This window comes from Typopeltis vanoorti, chromosome 9 (assembly GCF_054136105.1).
Source record: "Typopeltis vanoorti isolate ZY-2024b chromosome 9, IOZ_Tvanoo_1.0, whole genome shotgun sequence".
Lineage (NCBI taxonomy): Eukaryota > Metazoa > Arthropoda > Arachnida > Uropygi > Thelyphonidae > Typopeltis > Typopeltis vanoorti.
Window position 1 is genome coordinate 53171962 of NC_143557.1, and position 14293 is coordinate 53186254.

General features: G+C 32.9%; 1 protein-coding gene across 1 annotated transcript in view; it reads right to left on the minus strand.

The window, feature by feature from the left end:
• LOC150103050 (uncharacterized) overlaps positions 1–14293 on the minus strand; it is a 320792-nt gene that overhangs the window by 5277 nt on the left and 301222 nt on the right. Inside the window, exon 18 of the mRNA XM_090397384.1 lies at positions 11285–11377. Within this exon, the coding sequence (XP_090253510.1) occupies positions 11285–11377 (93 nt within the window). The remainder of the gene's footprint in view (positions 1–11284; positions 11378–14293) is intronic.

Here is a 14293-nt window from a genome sequence, read left to right on the forward strand (position 1 = left end):
TATTGTAACTGTCGTCAACATTATTAGTGCAAGAGGATTGAAACATCATCAATTCCAAGAGTTTTTGACCCAAGAGTGCAAAGCAGATCGTAGCGATGTGGTTTATTATAGTGATGTGAGTTGTCTGAGTAGAGGGAAGGTTCTTAAAAGAGGCTTTGACTTAAGGAGCGAAATACAGCAGTTCATACAAACCAAGGGAGGAATTCGATTGAGGAATTTAACGATCCGAAGTGGATGACAGACTTTGACTTTGCGACCGACATCTCGTTGCATATGAATGACCTAAATACGTGGCTACAATCCAAAGATCAACTGGTGAACACTCTGTTTGATCACGTTAAAGGTTTTGTGGCCAAGCTCAAACTTTGGGAAGCACAACTCTCAAAAAAAGACTTAACTCATTTTCAGCTTCTCGCTGAGTCCAACTGTTCATCTCTTGATGAATACGCTACAAAATCAGCGACGTTGCGAAGTGAGTTCAAAGAGAGATTTAGTGATTTTCATAAAATTAGAATTTTTTAGATTTAATTTCAATGCCATTCAGTGTCAATACTGCCGAAATGTCAGGCTCAGTAAAAATGGAGCTGCTTTAACCCCAAAACTCTTCTTTGAGAGAAAAATTATTCAATGTGCCCTTGCTTACATTTTACAAAGACTACATTTCTGAGGACACATTCCCTAATCTTCGCTGGCATGCTTTGAAGATGTGAGCTTTGATAGCAAGCACATACTTATGTGAGCAGTTCTTCTCCAGAATGAAGCATGTGAAGTCCAAGACAAGAACTCAGATTACGGACCAACATCTCGAGAATACTCTGTGCATAGCGACTTCCAACATTGATGCCAACATCGACAAGCTGGTCAAGGTAAAACATTGCCATCGTAAAAAATGAATGTTTTCTTCATTAAATTATCTTTTTTTAAGTATTGATTTGTATTTACTTATCAGGAACCCGACTCCTACCTACGCTCTTAGAGCTGAGTTTGTTTATTTTTATAGGATTTTATGTAAACTATCATTCCTTGTGAATCTGGAAAGTGTTAAATTGTGAATGACTACAATTCACTAAGGAATGTTTCATTTATAATTTGACAAGTTAAAACCCTTGAAAAGGATATGCTTGTATTTTAGTATAAGTTGTATATAGCCTGATAAATATTGGATACTGTAATTAGTGTAAAACTTGTGAATATTCCCACGTAAAATACTACTAAATTGTATGTTAGACAATGAATTTGTTATATACATATTTTATGTTAGAACTGATATAAAAGAATTACTGTGTAAATTGCATATAGCCAACTGAGATTATAAAGTCAAAGTATGCAGGCAAGACACCGTATTAGTATATTGCCTCAAGCGGTCATGTGTGCATACGGCACGTGAACCTAAGTTTATGGGGAAGACGCTATGAAAAGGCAAGACTCACGAATGCAAAGGAATAACGTGTCGGGTGAAAATTTAGGGTTACAAGGAGTCTCGGTAGGAGTTGATATAAAAAGGCTTTTGCTCTTATTAATTTGGTTTATTTAACATAATGCTCATTATACGGAATAAAGAACTTTCAATTATCATTGTACTACTAGATTACAAAGTAAAATTAATCAATATACATCACACAGTAATTAATACTACAAAAAACATTATGTTCAAAGATTCAAAGCTCGCATTCTTAGATTATAAAACCAATAATGACTTTTAGGTGTTAATCAAGCTGTCTGGATTAGACATCTCTACAGCTCTTAAACATAGCTAGCAATCAACACAAGTACAATTATAATACATAGCACATATTGTTCACTGACTACGATTAAATTATCACAGTTTTGTCTTAATTTTAGATAGTTTCAAAACTTTATGAAGGTCTATGATTCTTAAGTTACAATTATCTTCCTCTCACACAATTCTTGATTAAAGGTTTACTATACCGAACTTGAGGATTCCTCATGCTTGTTTTTCGATTCTTGGATTCCTTTCCTTCCAAACATTTTCTTCCCTCTATGTTAAGGTTAAAATTCCTGTCAGCTTAGGTTGGTCCTCATGGAGTCTGCATACTGATCATCTATGCCTAGAATATTCTTAGCGTGAGGTGATTCTGCATCCTTAATGTACGCTACCTGGTATCTTTTCCGGGAGTTGCCCGTTGCTTCGAAAATCCTCTATTTGTTCATTGTAGGGCTTGGAATTCGCGATCCCCCTAATCATGACCTGACACCTCCGACTTCTGCTACCGAGAGAGAACAAGACTCCAGACAAAAAGCTAAATTTTTTTTTTTTTTTTTTTTTTTTTGGGGGGGGGGTCCATCCCTTTTATATCAATCCCTGCTGGGACTTCTTGTAACCCAAAATTTTCACCCGACACGTTATTCCTTTGCACTCGTGGGTCTTGCCTTTTCGTAGAGTCTTCCCTGTAAACTTAGGTTGTCATGTGCCGTATGCACACATGTGACCGCTTGAGGAAACTTACTAATACGGTATCTTGCCTGCGTACTTTGACTTATAATCTCAGTTGGTTATATGCAATTTACACAGTAATACTTTTATATCAATTCTAACATAAAATATGTATATATCAAACTCATTGTCTAACATACAATTTTGTAGGTATTTTACGTGGGAATATTCACAAGTTTTAGACTAATTACGGTATCCAACATTTGTCAGGCTATATACAACTTATACTAAAATGCAAGCATATCCTTTTCAAGGGTTTTAACTTGTCAAATTATGAATGAAACATTCCTTAGTGAATTGTATTCATTCACAATTTAACAAACATCTTACAATTCTAAATACTGCAGTATAGCTTAGTGGCCCAAAGGCTTAATTGAAATTTTTAATGCGACCCGCACTGTCTGAAAGGTTGAAGACCCCTGGTTTACATGGTCTCTTGTGCACAATTTTATATATTTATATGACTTTTACACCCGAATGTAAAATTCATATTTTTACCACTCAACAATACACTGTTACTACAGCCAATGAGCCAGGGAATCATTTCTGCATTTAAGGCTTATTCCCTATTCCATCATCTTCCAATTAATGTTAGCCTACCTTCTTGCCTCAAAATAAATAAGCAAGACATTAATGCAACATTAAGTGAGTGTTAACCTTTAATTATTCTTTTTTTTTAAAAAAAAAAAATTCTCTTATCTCCTATCTATACTTTTTGTATGTGTTTATTTTTATGGTCTGTTTGTTTGAATTAAAAGAAGAGTACAATAGTTTAAGTAACTTATTATTACAGTATTACACTGTATTGCCACGTATGAGCAATTATATTATTATTATTATTATTATTATTATTATTATTATTATCATTACCGTATATGTGCTGTGCATCAGGGATCCGAGTTACATACAAATCCGACTTAAAGACTTTCTCAGGAACGTATCTTATTCCTAACTCGGAATGAGATACGTTCCTGCGGAAGTCTTTATATTTTTTGGTACAATATTTTGGAATATATTTTGGTACATGGATAGCTTCTGATTAAAACACTTCAGATGAGTAACAGCAATAATTACTGTTAATGTCAACATTGGAATATTAATGCATTCACGCTAACCTTACTTGCCTTTGGACACAGGCCATGGAAATATCTGGGAAACATACATGGTTGCACTATGTTTCCCATCATGACTGGCACTGAGGTCTTATGATCAATTTACCATATTATGGTTCACTAGTTAGATTTCTTCATCAATGTTAGAGTACTCCAGGGTTTTTGTACTCTCATTTACACTCATTCTAAGGTATGTCCAATGACTCTCTTCTTTAACCACTTGCACAAATACTAATCATGGTATTGCTGATGACTGCACTCTCCATTCACCCTATTCATTCAGGAAACCTTGTAGTATACTCGAATGATTCAAGTTGTTCAATAACCAATGTCTTGAACTCTCCATTCTCAAATGGGGTTAAAGATAAACTAATGAGCTTCAACATTATCAAAACACAGTTCCATCTTATAACTCAGAAGAAAGCTCCTAATATACTTGCTGATTTTTAGATAATGTTCCCCCCCTTCCTTTTTTGGGGGGGGAGGGGTAATTTTCACATACTTTTTTTAACATTCAAAGCACTAATTTTCTCCTGCTTGACTCTTAAACTTTAGGATTTAAGAGGCAAGAGAATCTGATTTAATAGATCACCCTTCTGTCACAGCATCCCTCTAATCACTTTTTTTTTTGTTTTTGCAGATATATATATATATATATATACACAGAGTAGTTCAAAATTCCACGTACAAACTTTGAGGGGAGGTAGAGAACATCAAAATCAACCATATTCACATAGGAAAGCATGACTGGAAATGCCACCGGAAAGTGATAGGTGGTGCTGTTCGTCAGCGCTCCATGTGAGCAATTGGGGCTTCCTCATTCAAGCTTTCGACGTCGTACGAAGCACATGCATTGTTTTAAACACTGAGATGGCAGACTTTCTTGTAGAAAGGCTTATACACTGGTTAAACATGATTATTAAATACTTAAGGAATTGAACGCATATACTAGAAATATAAATTAAATCAAACTTAATATATACTTTCCAATATTTCGGCAACATCACGTTGCCATCTTCATGGGAACTTAAGATAAAGACACATGCACGCTGTTGTGTAGGTGTCTTTATCTTAAATTCCCATGAAGATGGCCAAAATATTGGAAAGTATATATTAAAGTTTGATTTATATATTTCTAATATACACTGTGAATTCCTTAAGTATTTAATAATCATGAGATGGCAGACATGCACCTCATTTACCATATTATGTATCCAACTACTATTGAACTGTTCAGTTACGCTTTAATAAAGTTTTTTACGCTACTTACTGCCTTGTGTTATTTCTGTATCTTTGCGTTCCTGTTAGTACCTTCCGGTGGCGTTTCCGGTCATGCTTTAATATGTGAATATGGTTGATTTTGATGTTCTCTACCTCCCCTCAAAGTTTATACGTGGAATTTTGAACCCCCCCCCCCTGTGTGTGTGTGTAGAGAGAGAGATTCTGTTTGTGTATTATGCCATTTTTATGTAGGCAGTTTCATGGTACTGCTCCACCAACCTAGTCACTACAATTCCTCCATTTTCCTCTAATCATGTAAGGACAGAGCAGCCATTTCATAGTAAATTGATTAACATCCATACTCACTTCGACTCCAGACTTATCAAACCACCTTCAGATCTTCTTCCTTCATTTTATCTACCTCTCTCTGCCCTTTGGAATAATCTTCCTTATACTCTCCAATGAATACAATCCACATCTTTTCAAAAAAAAAAAACATGTTAACAGATTCCTTCTTTAACCATTTGTCCATACACAGCATTGCTGTGGTATAGGTTTTGTGACCTCTCATTGGATTAATATAGTCATTGAGTACCAGTTCAGATTAAAACAGATAATTTGAACATAAAAAAGTTGCCATTTACTGAGAGGAATAAACTCTGATACATTTAGTCCTATTACAATAAATGCAGCACTTTTTCACTGATATCTTCATGCCAACACTACTGAGATGAGAAAGAGCATGTAATGTTCACTTTTTGCACAATATTATATTCTTGTTTTCATCCTTTATCCAAGTATAATCAAACAAAGTTTGTGCATGAAGTAGCTTCATGACTGGCTGCTTGTATACAGAGGCTAATGACTTCACACCAATTGCCTTAGTATCCCATAATGCAATGCACATATCCTTACAGACATGTATAATGCTATGCATTATATCAAAAGCCAAAAACATACAAACTATTGAATTGAACTACAAATATAGAGCTTTGTTATAATCTTCTGTACAGAAGTGGTAAGGATGTTTCTACAGCAAAAAGAAGAGTGCTGAAAGTAATAAAGGTTAAACTTCTCTATAGTCGACAAATTAAAGATGCCAAGAAATTATGTTCTTAGTTTCATCCTTTATCATGTGAAGTACCTTCACGACTGGGCTACTTCTATACAGACTAATAACTTCATATCAATTGCTTTAGTATCTCATAATGCAATGCACATATTGTTACGGACATGTATAATGCATAGCATTATACATGTCTGTAAGGATACGTGCATTGCATTATGGGGTACTAAGGCAACTGGTGTGAAGTCATTAGCCTCTATATATAAGCAGACAGTCACGAAGCTACTTCATGCACAAACTTTGTTTGATTATATTTGGATAAAGGATGAAAACAAGAATAGAATTTCTTGGCATCTTTAATTTATAGTATAACCAAGTGAAAACACTTTAAACATTTATAATCTACATTCTGATGAAAACAATGATACAGATCTAGAGTTTCTTGACTTGATAAATAATGTTTCAGATGTTAGCTGACAAGTAGAAAATAAAAAATTTGATACCAAATTTCGATGGATTTGTAAAAAAGAATATTGGGAATAAGATTGTTTTAGAGTAGTTCTGACATCAGATCAAAAGCAAACCTGTTGTTTACTACTGTATACTTCCTTATACTGTTATAAGAAAGATCAATGATTCAAGATCAATGTAAATTATCTGCAAGATTTGCATAACACCTTTATTATTTCCATTATTGCGGTGGTGGCTTGCCTGACCATTTAGCATTACTCGTCTGAGATATGGGAATCCAGAAAGCCATCTTTGTTTGACTGTCTGTACCCTCACATAGCACTGAAATAAGTATTTTTAATTTGTTATACCTTGTCCAGGATTAGTCTTATAATATAATAAAATGTGAAATATACTTTACACCTGCTTCAATGTGTGTAAAGTCCATATAGTAATAGTCTCACATGATTCATTTATTAAGTCATACAAGACCAACAATGGTTTTTTTTTTTTTTAATGAAAAAGAAAAAAAAGGCTACTTCACGTATTATCTGAGCGAACATCAGAAATGTATGTGCAAAGTGGAAATGCGGTTCAACTTATATTTTTGTGCCTTTTTTTTTTTTCCCACTTTCAAGTGAAAAAAAAAACCAAAAAAAAAAAAAAAAAAAAAGGTACAGTCAAGGTGAGCGTTGCAGAGAGCAAAGTGAAGCTGAAGGAAAAATGAATCATCTTTTTTCAGATTCCACAAACGTGAAATCAGACAAAAGATAATTCAAAAGAAGTGAAGAATGATGAGGAGAATAGTGAGGTGACTTTAATGAGTGAAAGAAGGTTTATATAGAAGCTTTAACAAGATAAAGTGTGGGCTTGGGCACATGAAGATGTATCCAGCAAGGTAAGACAGAAAACGGTAAGAAAGGAGAGACAAGAGGGGAAAAAGTAAGGAGAATATTAGCAAGTGAAAAAGGCAGAGTAAGGAGGCAATATTATATGTTCATTTCATTATCAGAGATGTGGTTGATGAGAAGGGAGAGTAAATGAGTTAGTGGTTTTGTCCAGAACAAATTATTTAAAAAGTGAAAAGTATGGAATGTGAGGGGATATGAAAGAATTACTGGAAAATGACAAAGAAAACAGAGAGAGTATGTAGTTGAAATATTGAGAATTATATGAACGGTATATCATCCAGGTGGGAATCATGCAATGACCTGACCATAATGGTACTTCATGGTATAAACAACACAAAGAAAAAAAAAGGTATAATTAATTTATTTAGCTTACTAATGGTTCACTGGTTTTTCTACTTAGCATCTTCAGAGCACAAATTACTGACAAGCACACAGCACTTAATAATATCACTATAGAAACAATTCACATTGGAACAGAAACAAACCAATGTCTTAGCAAGGCACTACTCCATCTGTGGACTTGATAGCATAAATCCTTCCAAAACAATATTTCTGTGGCATGGCAGGGTTCTCTTCAGATCTTCAAGATTTCTATCACTCCTCATCACTTTTTTTTTTTTATAAAATAAAAAAAAGTGATGATCATTTCATAACGTTGGATCCTACTTCTTCTTAATCTATACTTTGGATCCGACATAATTACTATTACGATGTTCTTAACTAATTGATAAGTTGTAAGTTGATTTCTAATTCAAATATAAAGAAAATTTATATTTAAAGACTGCACCACTTTATATCTGAATCAGTTCAAGAATTGAAGATAAACCAACTCTCAACTATCTCTCCTTAATATGTTGTTATTATATATACTGGCCAAGTATATTTGACTTATTTAATTTACCCGCTTTGGTTCGAATATTTTATGAATGGTGCAGTAAAAGAGATTCAGGCAAAATACAACTTTAGATTAACAAAAACGAACATTTAATTTTAGAATCACAAATTATACATTTAAGATCAAATCACTAATTAAGTTATTATAAACACTTCAGCCTTTCTGATAATACTGTCATACAAACTCAGACAATGGTAAATTTGTTATCTCTAATACAGTCTTCTCACAGTTTCTTAAGTTCCAAATATAATAAAATCACAGTAACACCTCTTTACAAGCAAAACTTTTAAATTTACACTTCAGCTAATCTTCGCAATAGTTACTGTTAACATAAGGAAATTCTCGGATGAAACACACTCTCATCTCTGCATAGGAATATTAATGGTTGGAATGTTCTTACCGAAAATCTTCTTTTTTCATCTACTTATACGCAAACACTTTTTATAACTGTAAACACTTTAAACAATAAATGTCACTCATTAAACAAATCTTCTAATTAATAACTGAATTAATTATCGGTCCCAATACACAGAAACAAACGTTCTTGCATAAAGTACTACTGATCACTCATGAAATAAGTCAACACACAATAATTCTTTAACTTGAGGTTTTATATGCACAGTTGTTCACTCTTCCGGCATTCAATTAATTCTTTAGACACTCCAATTCTAAACACAGCTAACAGTAAACTTCAATTTTACAGCCTCTACCATTCCCTAATAACTCTGTGCTTTGCTTCAAGGTTCTGTATGTCCTTGAAAGGTCGGCCCTGAAATTGAATCTCAACTCAATTATCGCTAGTCTATTTAGTAGTCACTCAGCTGTCTTCCGTAGCTATAATTGTTATTCTACAATTTATTAGCTAACTGCCTCTCGACTAGTAGACTTTATTAGCTGCTTGAGTGACTTGCCGACTCGCTATTATCGCACTGTTATTCCCGAATGCTCCAATTCCAACCTAATGCCAATCCTCTCCTTTCTCTCTCTAATCTATCTCTTAATTCTCTATAATTTCAGCATTCATCGCTTATATATATCTGTTCTTCCCGCCTAAATTGTTCTTGTGATCTAAAACTCTTTTCAATAAACCTTCTCCTCACGTGGTGTTCCAACTCGCGCTCGCTTACTTACATGCGTCTCCATGACAACAAAACAAAACATAATAAAATTGAGCTATTACATAACGTTAAACTTCTACCAACAGGAATAAATAGAGAATATTTACATTTCAATTAATGCGCAGTTAAATTATCAAATACAAGTTCTTATAATATTAACATAGTAATAATTAAAATAGCTTAATAATATTTAATACAGTCTTTTCATTATTAATACATATATCTTTGATTAATTAATTAAATATTAGATAAAATTAAAGGTAGTTATATGAATATTAAATTGTAAAATAAGTTGTTTACATTAAATAATATTTACAAGTCTAGCCTTTGTGATGGAAGATCATGTTGGATTCTGAAGCAAATAATAATTACTCCAATCTCTATATTATCAGAATCCAACAATAATGATTTTAATTCTAAAAAAAAGAATGCATTTAATAAAATGCATACTTTTTTTTGCTTATTGTTAGCCAGCCAGAAAGCAGCTTCAATTTTCTGGCTTTTGGAAGAACACCCACACAGGATTTTATATCTATGCTCAGTCACATCACCATCCTTCTCAAAAGATCCAGCATCATTAAGTATCTCATATGTCGGGCTTATTCTTTATGCTTTGCTCTATGATTGTGATGTAAGAAATTTTATTAAGAGCTTCTTGTCCAACAGATTTGCTAAATCCTTTCTAAGCAAGGTCATTAACAGTTATTGAGTTTCTGAGTCACCTGACTCCAGGGAAGTTGTCATCCCAATATATGAAGGGTATTTCTGAGAGGATCACCAAACTACTTGGTCTGCTGGACTCAAATGTGGCTTTTCATATGGTTAATAACTTTTTTCCCTTCTAGGCTCTGCAAATGATAAGTGGTATTTATCAAATACCGACACTTGTGGCCAATATTACTTCAGTAAAAATGTTCAGATCTGCAACTGTTTGTTGTGATCATTTCAACTCCATCAGATTCCAATAATCTGGACTTGTTGAATAAGCCATCTCCACCAAATACAGAATATTTGGAAAATGACTAAGATCCTACACAAAAACTTTCAACGATTATACAAATTATTCTAAAAGAAAACTTAAAACTGAACAGAAACAATAGACTAAACCCATCCTCCTTATATGGGAAATTATTCATCTATCCTACCCTTAGACAATTTTATATAACTTATCATTAGGACCAAAATGTATTTGAGACCATGCCTTACGTGTAGCTCCTATTTTCTTCTTGTTTGGTCTTCATTTATATATTACTGATATTGGGAAATTTCTACAAAAGAAAAAGTCTCTCATATATGTTGTTTATTATTATATTCAAGTGGAAAGTTATGCACTTTGGGATGAATAAACTAAAGGTTGTGCATTATATAAATGGAACTTGAACTCAAGAAATTGAAGACTAGGGATTTAGGGATAATGGGAAAGACAGAGTTGAAGTTCAGAGGACATATTGCAAGAAATTATCCCTCTTTATAAGGCAGTGAAATGATAACATCTGGGTTTGTTGAGGAGGTGAAAGTAGTGGAGAAGCTTCAGAAGTGAGTGATCAAAATAGTAACTGGTTTGTCGAGTGAGGATAGAAGTTTATAAAAAAAAGTGCTTCCTTATCAGAATCTGAGATATGTAAGTTACAAAATTTGAATAGGCTGAAAAGACGAAATACAGAAATATATAAATTAATAAAGGGAGTTTATGCAGAAGATGTAAAAGAAATCTTTCAATATGCAAAAAGATTTCTTTAGAAGTGAAATATGTGACCAACAGATAACGTTAGGTCACCGAAGTTGTGTAACAGTGTGGTCAGCAAGAGAATAAAGAATAGATTTTTTGTTTGAAGAATGGTAAATGAGTGAAAGATTGACAGAGATGGTTGTGAGTGATCTGTTGATGAATAAGTTTAAGGAGAGGTATGACAGACATTGTGTCAATAATCGTTGTTGTGGAAATGCCACAATTAATCTGTGGATTAGCAAACTGCACATATATAAATGAACAATTTTGTGCAACACATTAATAGTTTCTGAATATTAATCTTTGTTAATAATAGATGCCAATTACCTCAATGTGAAAATACTGTAATGGGCCTCCATTTGCATCATATTTGTAGCTACCCAAATGCTGTCCTTCTAAATCATTCTCTTCACTCAGACCCTAGATACAGAAAAATATTACTATAAATGCTGGAATAAGTAATATCTAAAAACATATTCACATTAGATATTTTTACTAGCCATTGTGATTGAACCACTTTGGAGACCTGATGAAGCATAACAATCATATTTGTCTCCAGCAGTACTTTTAACATGTGTGATTCTTGATCTCCACTAACGTTTTATAAATTCGCAAACCATTGTGAGTGAGAACAAGAATTTTGAAACTCTTCAATTACTTGTGATAGCAATTTTATGTAAATTATTGAATCATTAACCCAAACTTTTAAATGCTTTTTTTCTATTCCTTCCTTCGTTAAATTTTTTCTTTGATTTGAATACCAACAAATACAACAATATGCAGACTTCCTAAAGAAAAGATAACATTTGTAAGACAGGTTTTTCTATGCTTTGTTGGATATTTTCCACTCAACACTTAAACAATTATTCACTTAAAGTGAATGAAACATTGGGAATCTCTTAATTATCTTTCTTCATTAGCAATCTCAATAAGTCATCAACTGTACTATAGTTAGTTCCTATAAGAACCTGAAGAGTTTGTTATAGGGACTAACTGAATAGATGAATTTGGATTTTAAATCCATCTCAATTATAAAATCCAGCTATGCTGGATTTTAAAAATGAAATGCCTCAAGAAAGAACAGGGGAACAAGACCATCATGAGATGTGAAGCAATAGAACATTATGTAGTGGTCTCTGGAGTTATGGGCTAATCTACAAGCTTTAACCTGATTACAAATAGCAAGTAATGTGGGTACCAGCCATTCATCAGCAACTTTCTTTGGCTTATACTCTAAGCCAGCTATTTCTTTAACTACTCATATTGATGACGAGCTAGCAGCAAGTTCCAAGTGCTAGCTCATCATTAGTGTGATCTGATTTGGGTTAAAGTATGAACCTAATACTAATTGGCTAATAAGTGGTATGGGTTGATTTACTGTCTTAATCTATGGTTTAAAATCTATGGTTCATTACAGAAATCATCATTACTATAATTTTATAATAATGATCTAAGCAAATGGAAAAAATGGGAGGCAGAAGTGAGTCCAATTAGAAATACAAAATAGTCATCAAAGCACTTTCAAGGATGTGAATGAATATAAAATTAATATATAAGCAGTACAGGACATGAATAGTAGTACATGACTAAATAATGAGGTACATTGCTATAAGACACAAACCTGAAATGTGACTTGTGCATGTGGATTCATCATGCAGTCAGAAAATTTACTTCAATTAATTGATATATGAATGCTATATTATGGAATTTATAAATTAGGAATTAATTTCTGATATCATTTTCTTGTGTATATTCTCAAGAGACATACAGTTTAAAATGATTTTTTTTTTTTTTTTTTTTTTTGTAACATGAATCCCACCCAAGAAAAGTCTTAAAACTATATTATAATGCAGTAGCACTATGAGTAGGCAAAGAATAATTAGATAATCCATTAACCCTGCTCAAGAGACCAAACATGGAAATTTTTGTAGGCATTTTAGACCCTAAAGTAAGGGTGGTGGTGGCCTTACACCATGTGACAAATCCATCTGCTACTAAAGGTTTACAAACAGCTCAAGGTGGAATTTGATCCTAACAAGTTGGAGAGCAAGTATACTATCAATCTGATATGTAAAACAAACAAAGCCTTACAAATAATTTTCAATGATTTTCTTCCAAAGTGAGCAGGAAATTGCTCAAATTTTCTCCAATTTGAGAAATTCTTCTTTCTTGCCTTGTAAAGACACTCAAAATTGCATTAGCCATGCATCTATACCTTGGTCTTCCTCTGAATCTATTCTTTGCTATTTCCAGAGTTGTGCAGTCAGAGTCAGAGTTTGTAAAAACATACCGACTCCAACTCCTAATGAATTTAAATTGTAATATAAATATGTTAAAATTTTCTATTTCACAGATAATAATTTGATTAAGCTATTTTTTTCAGGTTATCTTTTCAGTATATATTTTAATTTCAAGTTCTTTGCAAATTTCAGAATAAAACATTTTATGAAATTTATATATTATATTAGTGAAAGCAGTACCCCATGAAAAAATTTGCAATGGCAAAAAAGTATCAATAAAGTCCGTTGTTTATGAACACTTTACAATAACAACAGATGGGAAATGTTGTGTGTGTTAATGTATTATAGAAGATGATGATTGTGAAAAAGCATGTGATGCAAAAATTAGTTTTGGTGGTTCTGATAAAAATGCACTTACAAAATCATCAAATTTAAAGACACTTGCAGCATTTTCATCCTAAAGTGTTAGAACCTGTGAATGAGAGAGAGAGAGAGCAATAAAAACATTCCCTGTACTTAAGGGCTAAAGAAAGATCAGAAATATTCCAGAGGCCAAACACCAAGATTCTTTACATGTGACAAAGTTACTGTAACAATGATGCTAGAAAAGTTTAAAAACCAAATCATTGAAATGGAAGTGAAGAATGATGTATCTCTATCTTTTTTTTCACAACCACTCTTTTTTACGTTAAATTGAGAAATGGCTAGAAAACTTGGAGTTTCTCTGGAAAGAGAAGGTATAAGGAGATTGATAATTTACGAGGCCAAATAAAGAAAGAAGAACTTCAAAAAAGTCTGAAGGGATGTTTTGTCTTTCTTAAAATGGATGCATGCACACATCAGAGAGTCAATTATTTTGCTATTAATGTTAGATTTGTTGATGAAAACAATGAAATGATAACTCAGACATTGGGATTAAAGGACACCCACACACACATTACAATAGCAAATTTTAACAGGTTAAAGTTTTAAAAAGAAGCCTGATGATTCATACAGGCAGTGATGAAATGTCTTTTATGTTCAGTGCTTTCAATCGATATAGGAAATAAATAATTACAGTATTTATTATTTCCTATACTATACTGATATATAAGTA